The sequence below is a fragment of the Podarcis gaigeae genome (genome assembly GCF_964106915.1).
Source record: "Podarcis gaigeae genome assembly, chromosome: 1".
Taxonomy (NCBI): domain Eukaryota; kingdom Metazoa; phylum Chordata; class Lepidosauria; order Squamata; family Lacertidae; genus Podarcis; species Podarcis gaigeae.
In genome coordinates this window covers 51416860-51441468 of record NC_139678.1, presented here as the reverse complement: position 1 = coordinate 51441468, position 24609 = coordinate 51416860, and the positions used below count along the sequence as shown (strand labels likewise).

The window sequence follows — 24609 nt, the reverse complement described above, 5'->3', positions numbered from 1 at the left end:
TGTGGTAACTCGATTCCCCACTTTCCCCCTTGACTGCAGCTGATGGGGAGGGGAGCAGAGATGCGACTTGATCAGAAGCCTGCCTGGCTGAGGGAAGTAGCAGACCAGGCAGAGTGCAGGGCTTGGCACCATCTCAGCCCAGAGGGTTATTTCCCCCCACCCACCCCAGACAGCTGAGTCCATTTATTTTTAATGAGCTCCCTTAGAATGCGCAGTGAGAAGGAGAGAGCAGCGCGAGCGGCAGATTCTCCCCAGCCGGGACAGGCAGAGGAGACGGCACATACACAACTCTCCTTTTTCTTAAGGGGGGAGGCCTCCCTTCAACTGCGGCCGCTGCTCCTCTTCCCCCTGAGGCGGGAATCCTCTTAAATGAAGTTTGAACTTAAAATGCAGTCGAGCACAGAGGAGGAGAGCTGGCTTGAGGATCAGTGGGAGAAATGGTACGTCTGGGGGCAGGAGGGGGCCTGTGGGGTGGGGTGGGGGGAACAGAGCCGGTCTTGTGCACCTCTACAGCATTTTTACATTTTTTTTAAAAAAGCAGTGCTGCTTGGCTTTATACCAGCCCATTTATTTAACCAGTGAAGCCTGTCTTGCTAAAAGCCCTGTGTGAGCAAGGTGTCTGCATAGCAGCTGCGGCCTCTGTGTGCAGACTTGGTTGCAAACTTTTATCTGCTGTGAAATGGGATTGAAAGGCAGTCTGGGCAGGGCAAGGAAACCAGACCATTTGGGTAGAGCTCTGCTAGTCTCTCTCTGGCATGGCTGGCTTTGAGCCCAAATGGGACTCCTTAGTTGCCAAAAGGAAAATATTGGTCTGTCAAGAGAGTTTTCTTTCTTGGTGCTAAGAAGCCGTCTGCAGGAGATGTTTGCTGTAGGGGAGGTCAGGATCATGTAGACATTGTGGTGAATAAGTGGTGTGGGGAGGGCAGGAGTAGATCTCCCAGCGCCTCGGCATGAGCCTGTAAGTTGCCACTTGCTGTCACTGATGGATCAAACTCTTTCAGCACACCCCAGAACTGAATATGTGGGGCTCACTGCAGGGAAAATACCCCAGCCTATCATACAATTGGTGCTGTCTTCAGTTCTACTTTCAGTGAGAAAGTATGGCAGTCCCTTTATGTCAGACAGGAGCAGATTCAATACTGCTGTTAGCTGGGAGTGACAAACCAAAGGCTTTGCAGGGCTCTTCTGAGTAGGTATAGGTAATTGGGAAAAATGCTCCTGCTGGGCTATTGTGGTAATTGCCCATTCGTTAGCCTCCCAGTGACAGGGACAGATATTTGCATGCAATAGAACAAGTATTAACAGAAGAGATTTCCTGACCCCTGTGACCTCTCTGGAACAGGAGAGGGAATCAATTAATGCTTTGGCAGCCCATCATATAGACTCTCCATCCCTCTCCTAATATTCCTCTCTTCTTTCTTCCCTTCCTGTGTGCAGCCCCTCAGAGACGTACAGGTTTCATGTCAAATGCCCCACCCCCTTGTTAATCCAGATGGGCAATTCAATTACAGCCCTGCTACGAATCCCTTCCCTACCTCCAACTGCATGCAACTTTCTCTGTAGCTCTGGAAATCCCCGGTCCCAATATCACTGTGCCAATGCAGGGGAGAACAGAAGACAAGGCACCAAGCTCCTTGATGGGTATCTTTTGCCTCCTTTACAGTGTAAAGTACATGCCAGAGAGTTGCAGTTCAAAATGGTATAATGATTTATAATATTAATAATTTATTATTTATAGCCCGCCCATCTGGATGGTAACCTCTTACACGTGCTCTGCCTCCCAGTGTGACTGGTAATGCCCAGTGGGAAGAGGAGGAGGAAGGGGGGGGAGTTTCCTCCCTCCGTGAGTAATCAAGCTAAGGATTCAGCTGGGAGCTGCTGGGAGAGCGATGGCTTCTCTGCTGAACCTTGCTCTGTGCAGCAGGCTGCGCTTCAAACCAGCAACAAATTTCTCTGTGCAAAGACTTGCCCTTGGCAAAATGTCCCCAAATGTTCCCTGCTGTTTTCCTGTGAATTGATCTCAAGCAAAAGCCATTGACTGCATATTGGAGGGGCTGCAGAAAGCACTTTGGCAAGGTTTCAGAGGAAGGAATTAGAATCTATATTGATAAGATGCATTGAGATGATCTGTGGATGATTCATTATTTCCTTTCTTGATGTCTCCCTTACTGCCTTTTTCTTACCTCCATGGGGAGCAGATAGGCTGACGTGTCTACTCTGGTTCTTAAGGCTAAATGCAGTCTCTTCTCTTGAGGATATTGTCAGTGTTGGGGAAGGGCATTTCCTCTTCTATGGGGAAAGGACACCTGAGGGTGGGAGGAGAACATAAAAGGCTCTTTCTGCGTCTTGGTAGATCCCTGGATATTAGGGGGCTACTGAGGTTTTCATTTGGAGGAAGCTGATTGGGCAAAGGCCAGCAGTAAATTGCTAGATATTGTGTATGTTTCTGCTCATACAGTTTTTGTTTTAGAGTTGATTTATAAAACTATTGGATTGATTTTTTGTGTATTTTATACTTTGATATCTGTGCTGTAAACGGGTTTGGAACACAACTGATGAAGGGCAGTTTAGAAATAAATTAAATAAATGCACTTCAAAGGATTAAAGAAGGGAGAGTCCTATTGTTGCCAAGTGTTCTTGGTAAGTTTTCTCACTCTTTCTGTCTGAACTGCCTGGAAGCCTGGACAGCTTCCATAAAATACCAAGGTGGTGTACAACAATATAAACAGGTACAATAAAATAGAAGATGCCACAAAACAATACAAAATAACTGGCTCATCTGGGGGGGGGGGGGGATTAAGCAACTGAATAGACTTGTTAGCATGAAAGTGTGAAGAGTTATAAACTGAATCTTCTTTAGTCAAAAGCCTACTTTTCTCATGCTCTGTTTCCACTTCTTACTTTCCTTTTCATATTGATGGTTTCTTTATGATGAGACGTACATATGGCGCCACACAATTGGGTCAATTCTGCAGATGTTCTTGAATAATTCAGGACAGACAGAGCATTTGGGCTGAATCCTGACAGTTCTAGGATCCTAACAATTTAAGACCAAGTTCAGCCTAAAAAGGAGTTGATAGCGAGCTAGAAAGGTCTCCATTGGTTCTGCCACATGTTGCTGTAGTGTACAGTATTATGTTGACAAGGTTAATTTTTCACTATTAAAATGCTGTTTTGAGATATCTGGCCTCATTTCCATTTTCATAATGCATATTTTCTGAAGAAGTCAAAACATTCGGAGTTGGGAAAGAAGTTAGATGAGGGATGAGAACTCTTAAGTTACTTACGGATTGTAACTATCTTGCTGGAGTGATTCAAACTTAGGTTTGTGCAGTTGAAGTGGTTTTACCTAGGAATTGTGAGATAGCAATTAATCGACAGGGAGCTGTTATAACCTCTGTGCAAACAGTTCAGGATTAATGTTTAATAAATAGCCATGGGGGAATGTGAGTATAAGGTCTGTTGGCTAATTTGGCTAAAATCTATGCAAAGTGGTAAGGAAAATGAAATTGAGCGAAACTGTTTATCAGTGGAGACTTCAGCATTAGGGGTTAAAGGTAGAGCCCTCCCAATCAAAAGGGACATTATCAAAGATAACTAAACCATCTCAACAGGTTGAGTTTTTGCATCCTGACCCCCTGCTCTGTCTTATGAAACTGAGCAGCCAGAATCCACAGTGCCACTCTGGGTGACCACTTGTACAGTGCATCACCAAAAAGAAAAAAAGAAAAAAGAACAGATTTGCATTTATAAAGACAAATTCAGAAATCATTGCAATAATTTAATCAGAAGAACGTCTCAGCGTAGAGTGGGGAGACTGTGCACTGAGAACCCGCTCTGTCTCTCTGCTAGGCAGTCTTTGAGGACTATCCTCTACAAAGTAGAACTCTTGTCCACCCTGCTGTCACCTGGGATGAAATAGATTATCGTTCATCTTTATTGTTTAAATTGGTCTTTTGGAGGAGGGGGATATTGGGTGGGGGCAAGCAAGATGCTGATTTTGCAGCTTGCTGTGCATTGTCTGTTTTTCACATAAGCACGTTTTCAGGGACTGTTTGCCAGTGAAATCTGGCAATGAAAAAAATTGCATCTCAAATGGATGTTGCAGTGATTGACAGAAAAAATGGAGATGTGGTACCAAAATAAATAAGCCAAAAAGGAGGGGCAAGGGTGATGCAAAGCCTCACAAAGATGTTTAAATGTGTTTGTTTTAAAAGTCATACAAATATAGTATGCCTAGTACGTTTTGCTGCATTCAGGGGCAGAAATATTCCTAAAAGCTTTAAACCACAGGTGTGCAATGTAGGGAATGCTTGCAGCCCCCAACAACACCTGAAACTGCCTAATTCCTTCCACCCTCATAGAGTTTCTTCCATCCCCATTGTTTCCTCTCCACCCCACTAGTTTTTAAAATTATTTCCCCCTTTTTCTTCATAGTTTCAGAGGAACTGATTTTTAAAATGGTAGATTTCTGCTACATATATGTATATTGCACATTAAAGTCAGGAATTACTTTTACTTGTTTTTCAGAACAGTAGCAGTATTGGTCTGATTGTATTAAAAACACCCTTTGTATTTGAGAACGACCCCATTAAACTCAATGGGGTTTACTTTTATTCCGAGTCAACCTGCATAGATTTGAGGATTCTTATATGAGTAGCCATAATAAAAATTGAAAGCACAGCAGTATTTATACAATATTAGCTATTTTTTATTTACATATTTTCTTACATTTATATTCTACTCTTCTTCCATCATGGAACCCAAGGTAACATACATATGATTTCCCAGATGTCTCCCAGTCCAGGCACTGACCAGCCTTAGTCCTGCTTAGCTTCAGGGAGATGATGACCTCAAGTGCCTTCAGACCATACTCTTGAGACCATTCTCAAACACTTTCATCTCTGGCCCATCATTGACTTTGGCTTCCATAACTGCCAACATGCAGCCCCTGAGATAATTTTTTCTTCTTGACAGGGGGTGGGGAGGGGGGGAATTTTCCCCCCTGTGGTTTTAAGTGAACTATATCAATGAGAGATTTTTGCCCCTAAAGAAAACAACACAGCAAAGAATTATTTATTTATTTATTTATTTATTTATTTATTTATTTATTTATTTATTTATTTTTATACCCAGCCCATCTGGCTGGGTTTTCCTGGCCATTCTGGGCCGCTTAGAACATAATCTAAAAACGTAATAAAAGCATCAATCCTTAAAAACTTCCCTAAACACAGCTGCCTTCAGATGTCTTCTGAAAGTCAGATAGTTGTTTATTTCCTTGACATCTGAAGGGAGGGCATTCCACAAGGTGGGCGCCACTACTGAGAAGGCCCTCTGCCTGTTTTCCTGTAACTTCACTTCTCACAGTGAGGGAACCAGCAGAAGACCCTTGGAGGAGGACCTCAGTGTCGGGGCTGAGCAATGGGGTTGGAGGCCATTTAGGGGTTTAAAGGTCAGCACCAACACTTTGAATTGTGCTTTGAAACGTACTGGATCCAAATGGTCTGCATCCTCCAGGCGTGCCTGGAGTTGCTCAGCAACCACTCGCTCAATCACCTTGCCCAAGAACAGAAGATTTGAGACTGGGCGATAGTTGGCCATATTGGTCGGGTCCAAAGATGGCCTTTAAGAAGCGGTTTAATAACCACCTCTTTCAGCGGGTCTGGGAAGGCTCCCTCACAGAGGGAAACATTCACCAGCCCACGGAGCCCATCACCTAGCTCTTCCTGCTTTTATAAGCCAGGATGGGCAAGGATCAAGGAGACAGGCGGTCGGTTTCACTTGTCCAAGCAGCCTGTCCACATCCTCGGAGGTAACAGATTGGAATCGATCCCATACAATATGACCAGACAGGACCCTAGCACTCTTCTGCTCTGGCCCTGCTCCCACGGTGGAGTCTACATCTTTCCGATTCTGAGCGACTTTATCTGCAAAGAACTTTGCAAAATCATTGTGGGAGATCTTGGGGTTATCACCAGGCCCCGATGGGGGAGGTGGTTCCGTTAGATATATTATATATATCATATTTTTAAAAATCAAGCTTCATTTTGAAGTTTTACCTCATCCTTTCTTCTTCTTCTTCTTCTTCTTCTTCTTCTTCTTCTTCTTCTTCTTCTTCTTCTTCTTTTGCACCTACACTCCATTTCTATCCTGCCAGCACAAGCATGCACACACCACCCAAACCTGGAAGGTGGTCTCCCTAACCCCAGATATATGGGACTTAGTTGTGATTACCCAGTAATGAGGAGCCCTCTCTGCATGACCAGAGGTTATTTCTTCACATTTTCAGGTCTGAGTTATGCTGCTGAAAATAGCTTCCAGTTCTGTGTTGCAGTGGGCTGCGTCTCAAATTAAACCATTAACGTTGGCCTTGTGGGCTGAAACAACTTTAAACCCCTTTTTTTCCTATGCTCATATAACATTTATATAAAAAAAATGCCTTTAAATATGTTCTTTCAGTTTTAGGAAATGTAGTGGTTTGGTTTGGTTTTTGAGAGGCTGAGAGGGTTTAAAAATAAAAAAGCTTCATGGAGCTAGAGGTGAGTGTGTTACGGGACACTGTAAACACTTTGATTATTTTGGTTGGTTGGCAACAGGTATGTATGTTTAGATGATAGATATAGATAGATAGATAGATAGATAGATAGATAGATAGATAGATAGATAGCTTTTGCCTTTCCGCACACCCCTCCCATAGGGAAAGGCTGGGGAATCTCTGGCTCCCCAAATGCTGTTGGACTCCCAGCTCCTATCAGCCCCAGTGAGCATGGTCCATGGTCACGGATGATGGGACCTGGATGCCAGTGTGCAGGTTCCTACCCCTGGTATAGGGAGTACCATGTTTTTTGCTCTATAAGACGCATCAGAGCACAAGACGCACCTAGTTTTTGGAGGGGGGAAACAAGAAAAAAATATATTCTGAATCTCAGAAACCAGAACAGCAAGAGGGATCACTGTGCCGTGAAAGCAGTGATGGCTGTGCAGCCTGCATTCGCTCCATAAGACGCACACACATTTCCCCTTACTTTTTAGGAGGGAAAAAGTGAGTCTTATACAGCAAAAAATACGGTAATTGATGTTTCTGCACATCTTTGAGAACATTACTTCCTTTTGTATTCCCTAGTGTTGGGAAAGGAGGGGCTCAAATTAGTGCCTCCCCCAACTCTCTCACCAGCTACCACCATGTGAGACCAGCCTCTGTGTTCTGGGCTGCAGGGAATGTTGAAAATACTGCAGCACAAAGAACAGAAGAATCAGAGAAACTCTCAGATAACCAGCACAGTAGAAGGTAAAATTCCTTTGGAGTCTCTACTCAGTGGATTATCTAATATAATTGTTAATTTAGCTTGGCAGGCAATTAACCTCTTCTCTCTTTCGGATCCAGGCCTGGGGTTATAACATTGCCCCAAGCATCACCGTGTGTGTTGTATTTCCTTTTTGGCTAGCTTTCCTTGATGGATAACCTCACGCTCTTTGCCTTAACTTAGGCTCACCCATGACATCAGCCTGGAGGAGTTTGAGGATGAAGATCTCTCTGAAATCACGGATGAGTGTGGAATCAGCCTGCACTGCAAGGACAGTTTGGCCTCACGGGTAAGGAAATCAGTGCTTCCTTAATTACTGCTAACGAAACACCCATTCCCACCCAGTAGGCAGGTAAGGGATGCGGTAATTGTTTCTTGGCAGGTCAAGCCACAGCCATTCACACACACACACACACACACACACACACGTACTTTCTTAATTTGAACCCCCTTCTATCTCCATCCTTTGCATCTGCTTAAGCCTTACTCATTCTCCCCAGCAGCCCTGCCCTCCCACAAACCTGAAGCCCTGTACAAGAAGAGGACTAGTTTGGTTCTTATCGTAAGGGACCAGACATTTTTATGATTCTTTTCTGGATGTCCTTAGACCAGCCTTCCCCAATCTGGTGCATCACAGTGCTGGCTGGGGCTGATCGGTGTTGTCCTTTAAAATACCCAAAGAGCAGCTGGTTGGGGAAGCTGGCAGGCAGTAACGGTTCGCCTGTCTCTCTGTGGTTTGTATTTAAGTGTTCAGTTCTCTTTATGCTGCATCCTGGGTCTGGGTCACCCTGAGGCAACGTCACTGCAGTGCACTGTGTCTTGACTGCACCTGGAGGAGCACCCAGACCTGAAGCAAATGCAGGTGCTGCTGCTATTGTGTGCTTATTAAGCAATCCTTCTTGCGTGAGGCTCTAGACTGGGACTCATTCCCAGCTGCAGATCAGCGGGGGTTGGACTTGATCTATGAAGTATTAACTGTTCTCAGCCTTCGAGAAACTTTCCTCAGCATTTATGAGATCTGAGGGCACTTAAATGAAGGACATCTTGTATGGAGAGTTTTGCTAAGCAATGGGAATTGCCATCATCCTTAGATATCCTGCAATAATCTCAACTTTTGATTGGCAGAGCCTTCAGTCTATATTGTACTGAAGGTTCATTTCCTTTTATGAGGCTTCATTTTAAAAGCTCCTCCCTTTATTCCAGAGCATCTTGCATGTCTTTTTATGCCCACATCTCACACTCCCATAGCACATGAGGGATGGTTCTTATTTCCTTTTTGGGGAATAGTTTAATGTTTGATGTTTTATTGTGTTTTTAATATTCTGTTGGGGATCCACCCAGAGCGGTTGGGGAAACCAACCAACCAACCAACCAACCAACCAATCAATCAATCAGTCAATAAAATTATTATTCCCATAGCTAATTGCTAACACTAGAGCTGTTGAGGTTCAAGCCTCAATGACAGCCAAATCCTTTTGCATAGAAGCCTTTCTCCCTAATCCCAGATATATGCAAAGTGGCTATGGTTAATCGGTGATTAGGAAAGGACCTCAGCACATGCTTGGAGGCATTCTTCTCTATGTTTACATCACACAGACCCGAGCATCGAAGCTGTTGTCTGGAAAGAACTTGTGATTCTACCCAAAGTCTGGTTTTGTAGATGAGACCTTCTGTTTGGATTGGGGTTTTTTCCCATGGAAACATTTCCTCATGTGAAACTTAAGGAGATATAATGGCCATGTGAGATTTGTACCACCACAGTGTGTTAGGCCCCTCCTTAGATCTGAATCTGCTGAAATGCACTTTAAATGAGCCCACAAGGGCTGCAGGGTGACTTGGTAGTGGCTCTAGCAATACTGTGTCGCTAGCACTGCAGTGCTGATGGAAAGCAAACACAACCAAATAATCCAGGACTGTATCATGTACCTTAGCAAGGGTGGGGCATGATAGCCCATTGGATACAAAAGTAATTCCTGCTCCAGGATCCCAACCAGCGTTCCTGGTTTTGCTGGCACTATAGCATTCAACCTGCCAGAACATGAATGGGACCTACCATGGGGAAGAGCCATAGCTTAGATCTGCTTTGCATGCAGAGGATTCCAGGTTCAGTCTCTGGCATCTCCAGGTCAAGCTAGGAGGAACCCCTGCCTGAGACCCTGTGGAGATGCTGCCAATCAGTGTAGACAGTATTGAGCTAGATGGACCAATGGTCAGACTCCGTATAAGGCTGTTTCTATGCTCCTAATAGTAGTAAGGCAGGCATGGCCAAACTTGGCCCTCCAGATGTTTTGAGACTACAATTCCCATCATCCCTGACCACTGGTCCTGTTAACTAGGGATGATGGGAGTTGTAGTCCCAAAAACATCTGGAGGGCCAAGTTTGGCCATGCCTGTAGTAAGGGAAACAGATGAAATAAAATTGCTTTTCCCACCCCTTTCTGGCACCTCTCCCTTGACTAAAGCACATCTTTCCCACCAGCCTTGAAGGTTGCATGTTGAAGAAGTCGGGAAAGATTCAGACGGCAATTTGAGCTGTCTGTGAAAGCCACAGGAGATTGTAAAATGGTGGAGTTTCAAAACTGCATGCTTTTCTGACAACAGAGGCAGAAGTGTGATGCATTTATTATGTATGCCATGCTAGAGGGAAGAAAGCTGCAGAGATGTAAAGAAAAGCTGAGAGGGTTCTCTGTCGCCAGAGGAAGTGTGTTCTCTACAAATGAGATACAGAACATTTCAGGCTCCGGGGGGAAAGGACTTAATGGGTGACTTCCAATTAACCACTCTGAACTTCAACTTTTGGAACATGCTGGCTGTGACTGAGCCACGTAGTTTTGAGATGAAGCTCAAAAAGGTGCTTGAAGAAGAATAAAGGGATAGAAAACCTAGAAGAGATTTCTTTTCTTTTCTTTCTTTTTGTAAATGAGAAGTAATTTTTAAAGAATAAACTCTGGTTATGTTACAGCTGGGCAGAGTACACGGACACTGATCAAAACAAATACGTTGTGTATCCAGGCTCTTTGCAGAGACATACTGAGAAAGGAGCTAAAAGGAGAGAGAGAGTGATCACAGCCAGGAAAAAAAAATGCCTAAGACACAGAATTCTGAAAGAAGCTAAAATATGACTTAATGGTTTATATGGAACTGACAAAAAATTCCCCCAAAGGGCATCACTTATGGTGGGGGGAGAGAGAGAGAAAGAGAGATTGAATACCCTGAGCTGAGGTTTCTGCATACCGTATTTTTCTATGTATAAGACTAGGTTTTTTTCCTAAAAAATAATGTCCAAAATTTGGGGGTGCCTTATACACGGATAGATCTCCCCCCATTTTCTTAAATTGGAGTGTCCCCCCCAAATTGGGGCATCTTATACATGCAGGCGTCTTATAGACAGAAAAATATGGTAATTGTTTGAAACCAGTTTTGATTGTGCAGACTGTAGTCATTCAAAATCAGAACACCATTTGCAGAAAATAATGGGGGCTTGCTCATAAACTCAGGAGCGTGTTGGGTTTTCTGCCTCCTTACAGTTGTGTCGCTGGACTGGGTACTGCATAACATTTCCATTTACAAGGGCAGCTGCTGTAGATTTTTCTGGTGCTTCTTCCACCGCAAATGTTGCAGTAAAGAAGCCTTATTATGACTATTCCTTTTCCAGCATAACAGGAAGGAATGCAGTTCCATGCCCTGCCATTCCACCTGTCCAAATACCTGCCCTCCTCCCATATCTTCTCCGGGATACAGACTAAAGCCTGTTTGCTGCTGCTGCAGTCAGTGAGGAGGATGGGCAAAGTTGCCACTTCAGCAGGAGCCACAGCAATTAGTTCTGTTGCTTCAGAGCTTTTCAAAGAAAATGCATGCTCAACAGGTGGCAACTGCAGAGGGGAAAGCTATATAGAAGAAGGATCATTTGTTGTAACAAAACCTGTGCCCTGTTCCATCGTCTACCAATTAAGAGCATGGCATCACCCATTTTTGTCTGATGGAATTTAGTTCTGCTGCACTTCTATTGCATGGGGTAGAAGATGGCATTTTAAAACATCTTGCGTTATGTATGGGAAGTGTCTGTTTCATTCTAAAGCGCTGATAGTTTCTCAAATAAGATGTGCCGAAGGATTCTGGTCAGCCTGACAGCCCTGTTCTCTGATAGCAGGGGGTTAATACTGAGAAGGAAGCTCTCCACACATGCTCAGTGGTACTGTTCATATTTATGTCACAAGGCCCAAAGCTTAGTGCTTGCATATGATTCTGGGGCCAGTCTCTGGTTTGCTGCAACTCAAATTAAGCTTCATGTAAATGGATCATGAGTAGCTTATAGAAAAGGGCATCCTGCACTGCTTCAGACTGAAATAGACATCAGATAGGAAGAAACTGGACATGGGCTGCATTTTTTTAAAAAAACTGTAAGAGTGCTGCATTGCAGGGGGTTGGACTCGATGACCATTCCAACTCCACAATTCTACAATTCCATGAGTGCAAATAACAGATGTCAGCAGCCTCAAACCCTGCCTGGAAATTCATGAACTAAAGACTTTAAAGCGACACATTTCAGCAAGAACTGAAGGCTAGAAAAGCACATCTGAGCAAGTTCATACAAGGTAAAATTAAGATATTGTATTTGTTCACCAAGAAGAGCACCCAAGCTTAAACGTACGTATACACAGCCGCAGTCATAGCTGCTTTAATCAGAAGTTTGCATGCCAGAGAGCGTGTGGAAGAATGCAAACAAAACAATTCTGCTCTGAGATAGGACCTGAAAAAAGTGCTCCAGGGAAAGTATAGATGTTGTTCTGCAAAGTGTGGGTTTTGTTGCATGTAGCCAACATGTGTGGTCCATGCTAGGAAGACACATCCCTCTGTCCATCTCTTTGACTAAAGCTGTCTGACAGTGGAACAGGCTGCCACAGAAGCTGGTGGACTCTTTTCATTAGGATCTTTGAAGCAGAGGCCAGAAAGCCACCTCTGAGGGATGTTGTCGTGGTGCCGGTCCTGCATTGGTAGCGGTTAGACTGGATGACCACTGGGTTCCTTTCCAGGACTGATCCTATGGTTGTGCACAAACTAACCTGCTTGTAGCACAAATGTGTTTTTCTCAATCTGGAATTGTTCATGTTTTCTCTCAACATGCTGTTTTCAATCTAGATTGATTCTAGATACTACCATCTTACTAGGGTGGCTGTGGTTACTTGATATTAAAACCCTCTCCCTGATTACATCATCCATGCTTTTCCTTTCTACACATGCCCCAGGTGAATTAAGAAGGAAATGGTGATTGCCACCTTACTGCAATGAGATTTTATTTTCAGAATAACAGTTTTCCAATGAGCACTTTTCAGGGGCAAAATATATACGCGATAGATCTGGTTTGTGTGCGGACTGTGTAAGGAAAACAAGCCAGTCTATGTAAGGAAAACCATGTAGGGAAAACAACTCGGTCTCCATTGATTCTAGAATAAAATTTTGGGTGTACACAGCCTAAGATTCTTACATGTGATCATCTTGCCAAAGAAAAACCCTTTGCTAAAATGCCCAGTAAGCCTGAATGCCAGAATGTGACAGCTGATGGATTAGTTTCAACACACACTGACATCTGCACTAGAGCCACATTGCTTTGACAGCCTTTCAGAGTTCAAGCCCACTACAGATGTTCTGAAGGAGACTTGGGACAGAATGGCTGTCTGAAACATATGCTAACAGAATTGGGACAGACGGTGTCAGGCAGACGAAGGGATGGTAGCTTTTCAAATGGTTGACTAGAAATTTATGACCTTCTGCGGTTGCAGTAGCAGAGCTGAAAGGGATGGCTAGCACCAGTACGCTTTTGTCTACTTTCAACAGTGTGCTTTGCTCTGTGTAAATGTGTGTTCTTAAAAATCCACGTGTGACAAGTTGAGGCTCGGGAAGGTGGGTTAGGAAAAATGGGCTTTAAAGCAGGGGAGCAATGGAGAGAGGTATCTCAGAGGTTCCCCACTGCTGCTATAGCTGGATGTATAGGTAAATAATCCTGAGCACTGCCCATATCAAGCTATACAGTTGCCAATTTTTAGGGCCTTGTTTTGTCTAACATTGTTTTACTGCCTCTCACAATGGAAGCTAGTTTGTGAGGTTGTGGAGCCACTCTGTCATACTGCAGCGCAAAGTAAGTTTGAATAGTTTGCCATGCTAGTGAAAAGAAGTGAAATGCTGAGGTGGTAATCATTGTGCCACATTTTAAACCTTCAATTTTGTTTATACCAGTTAATTGGGAAGGACCACAAAATAATTACAATGCAGTTTTGAAAGCGATTCATTATTGAATATAGCCTGTTCTCCTCTCTTGGCACACACACTCCTTTCCAGACCTCCAACATTTCTGGATAATGGATCTCTCCAGACAGGAACTTGATGCTGCTCTGTCTATTACTTCATAGTGCACCTGCCATTCTTAAGTGCACCATGTAAAGTAGACAGTTTGATGATCCCCAGCCCAGCTCCCCAGAGGCAAGCGGTGACTGCTCATGCATATGAATGCTCTAAAGATGTGTGCTTGTATCATCAGGAATAAAGAGGGGTTTGGAAGAGGAGGAAGAACTGAGAATGGAACTCGGATCTACTTACGTAGAGGAAAGACTGAACTTTTCCGCTGATATGATTCTAATATAGTATCAGGAACACATGCAAAAATAAGGAGATTTTCTCAGTGAAAAATACTCAGAATTGTATTCTGATTAAAGATAAATGGTGCTGTGAAAGGATGGTGAAGCTAGAGTGATAGGGCTAAGCACACAAAAAAAAGTTCGTGAAGAACCTTGAGTTGTAGTATTTCGTTAGCCTTGCTGTGCCATTAAACCCCAGGGAGGAGAAGAAAAAGAAAAGTCTGAATGATCTGTTGTCCATGGAAATCATGATGCAGCAATTCTTAGTGCAGCTTCAGTGAGCTGCATATTATTAAATCTATACTTACGAAGAACATAAATCTGGAAAATGGATCACAAATCAAGGCCGGGCAATTGAGAGAAAAGTGCAGCTCTCATCATAAGGCAAACTGGGAATGGCACAAAACCAAGCATTTATAATAGGGATGGAGAACCTGTGTGCCTCCGGATGTTGGGCTCCAGCTTCCATCAGCCTCAGCTAGCAAAGTAGCCAGGGATGATGGGAGTTGGAGTCCAACAACATCTGGAAGGCACACAGATTTCCCTTCTGTAATTTGAGAGATTATGTAGTCTATAGTATGCCTGCATCTTACACACATTTAACACGTGCAATTTCACCTATACACAGGCAGGGAGGAGTTTCTCTCACAAGAGCTTGTGGGATGTCCTGCAAGATTTTGTGAGAGCTTCCCTATCATTCCCAGAGCCAGTGGACTGAATGGGCCTTGCTGAGAAGGAAGGCCAAGAGCGTAAAATCTCTTTTTGCATGGGGAACCCCAAGCATACTAAGAGCTTTTAAGTTCTCAGCCTTGCTTCCTAAGAGTGTTTGGGGGAGACAAATCATGAGTCTGTGAATTAACTCAGGATAACGCAGCAGGAGGAGGAGGATCAGGGGAGAAGCGAAGCAGCCAGGCTTTTCTTTCTAGGTACCTGCACATTTTCTTGCACTCTCTAAAACCATGGTTTGGTTGAGCACTTATATGCAAATGAAGCCATTGTGTGGCTATAGCTTTGCAGTGCAGTAAGTGGTCTTTAGGAATATGTGGCGGATAACTTTGGCTCATTACTTAGCTACTAAACATATTGATGATAGAAAGAAATTTCCCTCAAGATCAGTGTGGCTATTGACCCAGAAGGAATGGGATTGCCTTCCAGCATATTATGGGACTTGGCTCACTTGCTTGAATTACCTGGATCTGTGTCTTCTGCAAAGACTTTTCTGTGGAGCACATGCTCCCTTCATCTGCCACATTATGTGTTCTGAACAGTGTCAGGAGATGAAGTGTACGGGTGGTAGTCTGGGTATGTTTGGTACCAAGGAGTTAAAATCAGTGTATCTTTGTCTCCTTTCAGCTCTTTGGTTTTATGACACTCTGGAGCTTTTAAAAAATGGTTGTACAGCTGTACAAATTGTTTCTTTCTTGTTAACTTAAAGCTCTTGTTACCTTAAAGACTTAAAGAGTCCTCATTTACCACAGAAAGGCATTGAGAAAGATATTTCCTGTGTCATAGAGCGACCCAGTGCATAATATTTACATTTTCAGAATGATCCATAGGCATTTCAGTGGAGACACTTTGGGGATTTGGTTTTGCTTACCACTGAATTCCTTATGAGTTCTAACAAGAGTTAGGAAAAATTGCCATGCCCAGATTGCCTTGGCGTTACTTCCTTAAGCTATTCATATTCATTAGATTACTGCAACATGTTGGGCTGCCTCTGAAGACTGTTCAGAAACTTCAGCTGGTGCAGAATTTGGCAGCTAGGTTCCTCATCCTGGCCCAACTGCACTGGCTGCCAATTAGTTTCCAGGCCCAATTCAAAGTGTTGTTTTTTGCTTATAAAGCCTTAAACAGCTTAGGACTGCAGTACCTCAAGGACCGCATTTCCCCATATGAACTGATATGGATTCAATGCTCATCATCTGAGGCCCTTATTTGTGTGCCTGCTCCATGAAGTTCCAGATGGTGGCAACACGAGAACGGGCCTTTTCTGCGTTTGTGGAATGCTCACCCCGGGAGGCTCGCCTGGCATCTTCATTACATATCGCTAGTCACCAAGCGAAAGCCTTTCTCTATAACCAGGCCTTTGGCTGATTAACATTCTGTGGCCCTTTAAATGTGTTTGTGGGAGGGGGAGTTATTGGTTTCTCTTGGTTTTATTAGTATTTGGTGTTCTTATTTGTATTTATATGTTGCAAACTGCCCTGTGATTGCCAGATGAAGGACAGTATAGAAAATAATTACAGTCATACCTTGGATCCCGAATGCCTTGTGTCTCGAACGTTTTGGCTCCGGAACGCCACAAACTCGGAAGTGAGTGTTCTGGTTTGTGAACGTTCTTTGGAACCCAAACATCCGACAGGGCTTCCATGGCTTCCAATTGGCTGCAGGAAGTTCCTACAGCCAATCAGAAGCTGTGCTTTGGTTTCCGAACGTTTTGGAAGTTGAATGGACTTCTGGAATGGATTCCGTTCGACTTCCAAGGTACGACTGTACATTGATTGATTAAATATGGAACTACTAAGCACTCTCCAGTAGGTGGCAGCTGAAGTCAGGATCAGTTTTTTGTTTTTCTAGAACTTGCCCTCTGTACCAGGGATAGGGAATCTATGACCCTCCAAATGTTTTTGGCTTACAGCTCCCATCATCCTTGACAGGAGTTGGATCATCTAGGAGGTTACAGTTTTCCCCTTCCTAATCTACCCAAAAACCCAAGTTTGGATTGCTTAGTTGCTAGAATTGTGACAGAATAGCAAGAGCATCCGTAGCTAAATTTTAGAAAACTTTTTGTTTGGGCAACCTAGGCTATCGGTAAGTCAGAAGTCTGGCAAGTAGCCTCAGTTTAAAAGATTTCACATGAGCAAGGAGGTTCATGGTCGAATGACTCCCTCATTGTATACAGTATGCACTTTAAACTTGTGCACATTCTGCTGTGTGAGCTTGGCAAAATTATTTTTAAAAATTAAAAAGGGGGTGGAAAGGGGGCAATTGCACCCAATCTCTGCATACAGAAAACCAAGCATAGGACTGAGAAGGCTACGTCAGAACCCTTTCCTCGATATCTAGTTTTCTTTACTCAGGGCTTCTTAGGATGAAAAAGCAGTCCTGTCATGTGAGCCTCCACCTGCATCCCAAAGTGGGGCAGTCCAGGCACAGGTTTACCAGCTGAGAACTTTTATCTGTATTTCCCCAACTTTGTCCTGCAGAAATTATCTGTTGCATAGTAAACAGAGGGAGTGGGAGTACGGTGTCCCAATTATTTGTTAGGGCTGCTGCAAGGAGTGGTTTGTAAGAGCTTTTGATATGGTGACAAGTCGACAGCTTCTAGGTGGCTTTGATTTGGAGCTTTGATGCCCTTTCACAAGGAGACGCTTGCTGCTGATGAATTGCGACTGCCTGACCCACCCTCCTCCGCTTCCTAGCCTTATTACTGCTCTCATTCTTTCTCTCCCTCCCTCTCTCCCTCCCTCCGTCCCTGTTTTATATCCTGGCAGAGCCATGTGAATCTGCAGACCAGTAGCGTTCTGGGAGTGGGTGGAGGGGAGGCCAGTCGGCTCCAGGCAGAGATGCTTCAGCTAGACCTGATTGATGCTACTGGGGACACCCCAGGCGACGAAGGGACGGCTCCTGAGCCGATCAAGAAGGAGCCCCCGCCAGTGACCATGGACACCTACAGACCCAAGCGGCCCACGACGCTCAATCTCTTCCCACAGGTGCCTCGGACGCAGGTGAGTCCCTCGAGAGAGAAAGGGGGTGAGGTGGGTAAGGATCTGCAGGAGAGGGCAGGGCATGAATAAGACAAGCGCTGTGTCTTAGATCTGAATAGACGTGTTTTGGATTGCTCTGTGATCGTTCCCAGTCACTGTCAAGCAGAAGATGAGAGCTGATAGTTTCCCCCTGCAGAAATAAGTCAGTGTCTGCAAAGCAAAGAAAGCATGTTCAACTCCCTGAACTCAAACCTCACATTTCCCCCCACCCCCATAGTTGTGTTGCTTATGGGCAAGAATGTGCTCTAATTGGTGGGGAAAGCTGCCGGAGAGCCTTTGGGGTGTCTTGGAGCTCTGCATGCTTTATCTTTCCATGAAGATTGTGAGAGTCAGTGGTAGATTCTGGGATTAGAAGGTGGCAGGGGTGGGGAGACTGGGTTTCAGTGCTTCATTTCTGAATTGAGATGTTCTGGGGCTCAAACCACTGTAGACATTATAGTCTTTAAGTAGGAAATGCTGTTGTACAATCCCAAGATTGTGTGGTGTGTGCCCATGTGTGTGGGGAGAGAGGGAACCTGTTAGCTGTGAGAGGAATGTACTCTGAACATGCTCAGAGTTTAACATTATTTCTGTTCAAAATATGTTCTGAGTCTGATAGCTGACAGACTGTGGATTAGAATAAGTTTCAGTGAGTTAAGAAGGCAGGGAATCCATTTTGGAATGGACACCGTTTTGGGGAAGCGAGAATTACCTCCCCAGAAATGAGACCATAGGGATAACATCCTGGAAGTGGTTAATCCCTTTACCGGGAGACGTTTGGCTGGGATAACAGCTCTGCTGATGAAGGGAGACTCTGTGCAGTGTTTGTGTGTGCAAGAGGGTGTGGGTGGAAAGAAAGGAACAGCTCATTCTCCTGCATGCTCAGTGGGGCTTACCCCCAGGTAAGGAAGTTAACACTTCCATATCCTTTTGCCTGGGAAATATCAAACCGTTCCACAACATCTCTTCTGTGCATTCCCGTCCTCAAATGAGTCACGCAGATGATAAATGCCAAGTTTCCTCTAGAAATTCTTGGCATATATACTGGTGCCTTGTTGTTTAATTTATCCTGCGTCGAAATGGTTTATAATGCATTCAGTCCATGGTGACCTTCTCTTCTGTTGAATGGCTATAGAATTGTGCATTGTTTTGTGCCTAAGGAATGAAGCTCTAAAAAGCACCAAGATTCTGGACTTGGCCCAGAGAATTGTGAGGCCATCTTTGACCACACCAGAGTTGTCTGTAACCTGTTGCACCCTAGGAACCATTGTCAGGAAAGATATACCCCCTGAACAAGATTAGACGCCTAGCTGGGGATACTGGTCAGAATAACTTAGTATTAGTTCAAAGGGGATTTGCTCAGAAAAGAACAGTGTGGGCACAGAAGAACCAAAATTACAGAGGGGCAGCCATGTTAGTCTGTTAAAGTAAACACGAAGAATCCTGCAGCACCTTAAAGACTAATGGAATTATAGTAGCATTAGCAGACTGTACCACACTTCGTTACATTAAAGGAAACAAAATATTCCAGTTAGCTCTGATGACTAGATCATGGTGCTGATAAGGCCACGGTTGTGGGTTTGATCCCCATAAAGGCTACCTGCATGTTTCTGCATTGTAGAGGGTTGGACTAGATGGCCCTTGGGGTCCCTTCCAGCTCTGTGATTTGATGGTGGTGTAAGGAAGAGTACTTACGATGGGAAACAATTTTACCAGGAAGTGGGAAGAGAACTTGCTGAAAGTATTCAAAAGGGAGAATTTATTAGAAGTAACAGGAAATGTGTGAGCAGTCTATTTTGGCTGTGTTGCATGATACTGGAAAGAGTTTTTAACTTCCCTATATCTGCAGCATCCCTCCTCCATCCAAGAGCAGGAGTGTAGATTTCAGCGCTCCGTGCTGTAACTGTTCGCAGCCTAGCCACCTGCAATCTCTTTATCTGCCTCTCTGTTGTTTAGTCTATAAAGCAAGTAGGGTTCCACATGCAACAAGAGGCTATTTTTAATCGTATGCTGTTCTGGGATATTGGCTCCACTTACTATATAAGAAGATTTTCCCAGTGACGTTAGCAATGGAAACTGCACCGAAAGGCAGGTGCTGCTCTGTGCAGCAGATGGTGAAGACTGCATCTCTCTGTGTGTGTGTGTGTGTGTGTGTGTGTGTGTGTGTGTGTGTGTGTAGGTGGGGGCTGGGAATTGGTACCATTATGCAATTGACAATAGAGGCTATTAAAGCTCCAGCTGAAGAGCTGAATGGCTTGGGCTGGAGAAAAAGGGGACAAGGATAGAGCCCTCTTATCCAGCTTTTGCCAACCTGGTGTAACTCCCAGCTTGGCCGGGGCTGATGGGACTTGTAGTCCAGAATACCTGGAAAGTACCAGGTGGGCCAAAGCCACTCTCATCATAGCTGCGCCTCCAACTTCCATAGGAGAGTAAAATTGGAAAACACCTACTGTCATAGTCTCATGCACCCTGCAACATTCCCTCTGGCGCCCAGGACCATGTGTAACTCGACTGTACAGTGGTGCCTCGCAAGACGAAATTAATCCGTTCCGTGATTTTCTTCGTCTAGCGGTTTTTCGTCTTGCGAAGCAAGCCCATTGACAGCTTAGCGGATTAGCGCTATTAGCGGTCTAGCGGCTTTTAGCGATCAGCTGAGAAGCGGCTTATCAGCGGAACAGCTGATAAGCGGCTTAGCGCTTAGGGAAAGGGCAGAAAAAAGCAGAAAAAAACGTGGGAGCTCGCAAGATTTTTTCGTCTTGCGAAGCAACCCCATAGAGAAATTTGTTTAGCGAAGCGCCTCCAAAAACGGAAAACCCTTTCGTCTAGCGGGTTTTTCGTCTTGCGAGGCGTTCGTCTTGCGGGGCACCACTGTACCCTGAAATTTCTGCAAGAGATACCTCATTTGTTGGCTTTAGCACTCAATGCCAGCAGTTTTGAGCTCTGTCTTAGAACCAAACAAGATGAGATTGAAGAATAGCCGTGTTTGAATTTTCACAGCAGATGCACCTGCGGAGACAGCCATTATGATGAAGACCACAATGCTGGGTGAAAGATTAATCCTTGAGCAGGACCTACTGGGAAAGGCACCCTAACAAGTATTGATAGTATACAGGCACCCAGTGCAATTCCCAAAGAATAGTTGTCTCCACTTTGGGATCCCATACAGCTGCTGAGCTGTTGCATTTTGTATTATCTGTAGCTTCTGGACCCTCTTCGAGGGCAGCCCCGTGTCAAGGGCATTGCAGTAATTCAGTCAGTAGTCTACCAGAGCATGAATAACGGTAGTTAAGTTATCCCAGTTCAGGAACAGCCATAGGTGGTGAACCCCCGCATAGGTGCCGGGGGGGGGGGGAGGACAAGCTCCCCCAGTATTTCTGATGGAAGGACCAGGACCCCACAAATTTCTGTGGTGACACACATGCACACCATGGGGTGTGCTTGCATCATGCACTCAAGTCACGGGGTGCCCACACCTTGGGGCATGCACGAGTGACACCAGCACACCGCGAGGCGTGTGCGCACACTACAAGCACACCGTGGGGCATGCTGATATCACGGGGCCCTGGGGTCCCTCAATTATGGGGTCAAGGTGGAAGCCCTGGCTGGGAATGTTCATACCTTGCCTTCCTGGACATCCAGTCTCAATTTAGAATCAAGGAGCACTGCCTGCTCCATATCAGTGAGTGTGAATCCCTCAAGAACCAGTTGCCTACCCTGTTCCTGGACATAGGAACCACCTCCCATCTTGTCAGGATTCAGCTCCAGTTTATTGGTTCTCATCCAGCCCTTGACGGCTGCCAGACTTTGGGCTTCACCTGACTCAGATGGTATAAACAAATAGAGCTGGGTGCCATCCACAAATGACTGGATCTTCTCACCTAGCTGTTTCATATGTGTTTGAAAAGTGTGGGGGAACAAGGTAGGTGCAGATAGCAGAACCATCACAGTACAGTGCTCCCAACTCTCAGTTTGCAGGGCTGCTCCAGGAAGATACCATGGTCTCTGGTATCTAAAGCTGCTGAGAGATCCAGGAGACCCAACAGGGATCCACCTCCCCTGGTATAGGGGCTGATGAAGGGACTAATCTGACTGATCCCTTCATGATGGATGAAGGAGCTGATCTGGCTTGCTTTACCAAGACTTGGGTGAATGAGCTGGGTGGGCCTGTCTGGGTACTTGGTACAGCACCAGACTGAGGCAAGTGTGTTGTTGTTTTTGTCCACAAAAGCACAATCTCCGTTTCCATAAACCTCTTGATCTTGGGATGGGGTTCAAAGGTCTGTCCCTGGTGTTGGGCCAGAGAGACAGTATGTTTAAAGGAGACAAAAATACCATTCTTGTGGTTTGTGCATGCATACTATCCCTCAAACACATACTGATGTATTATATTTATTTCTTTTCAATAGAGGGGAGGTGGGATTTCCAGTCCGAGATGCTGAATCACCAGAGTAATGTTAATACAAGCTTAATGCCGCAGGAGAATGAGAGTGGTCTTGGGGAGCAAAAACAGCAAGGTGGTGAGAGTTATGATGCTGCTCACTGAGAGTGTGTGAGAAAAAGGGGGGTTTTTAGGCCAAGGCAGGCCAAAAACATAATGCAGTCCTCTAAGGTGAGTCCCCTACTCTCCTACTAGCTAAGAAATGCTTTCTGATTCCAACTCTTCCCTTGGAGAAGGAGTTTCAAGTTTGGGCGCAGGAAGAGGGTTGTGTGGGGAGGGCAGTCCTCACAGGTGTGAGTGTGATGAGTGATTTTGACTTGGCCGTGTTTCGCTTCTGCATGTGGGAGTGGATAGGTAGAAGAATTCACAGAAGGCTATGTATGGCAGGTACAAGCAGCCATAGGTGTTGGGGGAATAATGAAAATTAAATAGCTGTGGGGGTGTTTATGAACTAGGTGAGTAATGTTCATAGAAGTTAAATATGGCCCGGAGTAAGCGGTGATCTCACTTGCTCCCCTCCCCATACACCTAGTGCCAGGAAGAGCCAACAGAAATGAGTAATTTCCCAGATAATAAAGGTGGCAATTTACATCATGGGCTCCTCCTCAGCCCTGAGCAGGCTCTGTGGGTACCTGGACTTGCTGTTTTAATGTACTTTTCCCTGAAAGGGAAAGCTGAATATGTCTCCAGACTGCCTTAAACTCTCCTTTTATCCTGTTGGTTTTGCCTGTTCAGGAGCAACAATAATGGCAAAATCTGGATGCTAAGATTGTCCGTTTCCAAAGGAACAGGCAGGAGTTTCCAGGGCACTTAGCTATGTCAGCAGCAGACCTCTCTCCAAGCTATTTCTGCTGCTCTGTCAGTCCAGCTATATATCTGATGGGGGTGTGCAAAGGCTGGCACTGAGAGCTGGAGTCTGCAAGTAACCCTTTCAGGCCTGGAATTTCCTGAAAAGGCCTATAAGAACTGTAACGCAGATGACAAGATCTTATTCTGATCTGGGCAGAGTCTCACTTTGCCAACTACCGTTTTCTTCTTCACACATGGGTTGGAGGAATAAGACATTAATTTCGGCAAGGAGACATAGAAACAGCCATGGTCCAAACTGTGGCATTTCAAAGCTAGTTCCAGTGCAGTGCTCTGCATTCATGAGACTTCTCTAGATCTGGCTTCCGGACATAGCATCATCAGTCAGCAATATGTATGACTGATCTGTTCAGACAAAATACTTTCAGGCATGGCAGTCGGTGCTGGAATAATCCTGTGGAGAGAAATCCTAGTTCCAATTTCATTCATTTATTTAGATCTATCCTTTAACCTTGTTTACACACTTTATGGGCCAATATTGCTGATATGCTTATCGTCCCAGCATCCAATAAAAAGGAATGTGTTCTTAACACGTTTATATCTTTGCTGTCTTCTGTACTGTACCTGCACCTGTTTAGTGCATTTTTAGACTTAACAATAATTTCCCCGATTCCATGGCACCAGTCAGATTGGTTCTGCTATAAGAAAGCATGTTTTATTTTATTATGTTAAAGCATTTAGAAACTGCTTAATATTTTTAAAATCTCAAAGCAGTACGCAACTTAAAAAAACATTATTAAAACAAAAATACAGCATATTTGTTCTGTGAACCTCCAGGTAAAGGGCAGTATATAAATAAAATAAATAATAATTAGTAATAATAATAATAATACCAGTGAAACTGTAGTATAAAATGAAGAATTAAGGCTAATGAACACAGGGTCAAATAAGTTAGAGAAAGCCTGGGAAAAGGTCCACCTTTGTCTGAAGCGAATGATGGTTGCTGCTTCACATATAGCAGAGAGAAGAAGCCCTAAGGAAACATCAGATGAAGGATGTGTTCATACAGAGGTTTCTTTCTCAGTCAGCTAGAATTGCTCATTCTCATTACAGTCTCCTTTTCACATTAATAATAATCATCTGTTCACCTCCTACATTGCAATTCTTGGGTGCTGCATTTGTCTCCTCCAAAGTCCCTTTCAAGTAATCTAATAAATCGGAAAGATCACAACAGATCTTTTTGTTTTCTAATGTATGTGCAAAGTTTTATCTCCAACGTTCCCTGTGTGGTGTTTCATAGACTTTATCTCATGTCAGCTTGATAATTGTACCATTAAATCCAAATTTCTCTCCCTGCTAGGGACACTCAGTTGCTCCAAAGGAGTATGTTTGCTGGGCAGTGTGTCAAAATGTCCTGGTGCAGTAAGGATCTTTTGACACTGCATCAGAAGCATCACTGTGTTGCAGTGCAGAGCAACTGGATTGTCAAAAGGGCATAAGGATAAGTCTCCAGCTTCCAGCTCATCCCTCTCCCTCAGACTTTACAGCACTTGCTCTTGCACTGATTGCAAAAACCAGTTCGCTTCCTCCTCCACCTCCTCCTCCTCCTCCATAGCATCAAGCTCCTACATCATTATGCATGTGCCATTTTGAGGGACATTCTTCGTTTGTGCTGCTGTGGT

At 44.5% G+C, this 24609-nt stretch overlaps 1 protein-coding gene across 4 annotated transcripts in view; it reads left to right on the top strand.

Moving 5' to 3' along the window:
- The window catches only part of MAPK8IP1 (mitogen-activated protein kinase 8 interacting protein 1), a 60454-nt gene that overhangs the window by 17863 nt on the left and 17982 nt on the right, over positions 1-24609 (top strand). For 2 of the 4 annotated variants that reach the window (XM_083750394.1, XM_083750392.1), the window contains exons 2-3: positions 7488-7593; positions 17431-17664. In XM_083750394.1, the coding sequence (XP_083606520.1) occupies positions 17503-17664 (162 nt within the window). In that variant the 5' untranslated portion in view covers positions 7488-7593; positions 17431-17502. Of the gene's footprint in view, positions 1-260; positions 441-7123; positions 7289-7487; positions 7594-17430; positions 17665-24609 lie in introns of those variants that run through there. The other 2 variants (XM_083750391.1, XM_083750393.1) reach the window with 2 other exon arrangements.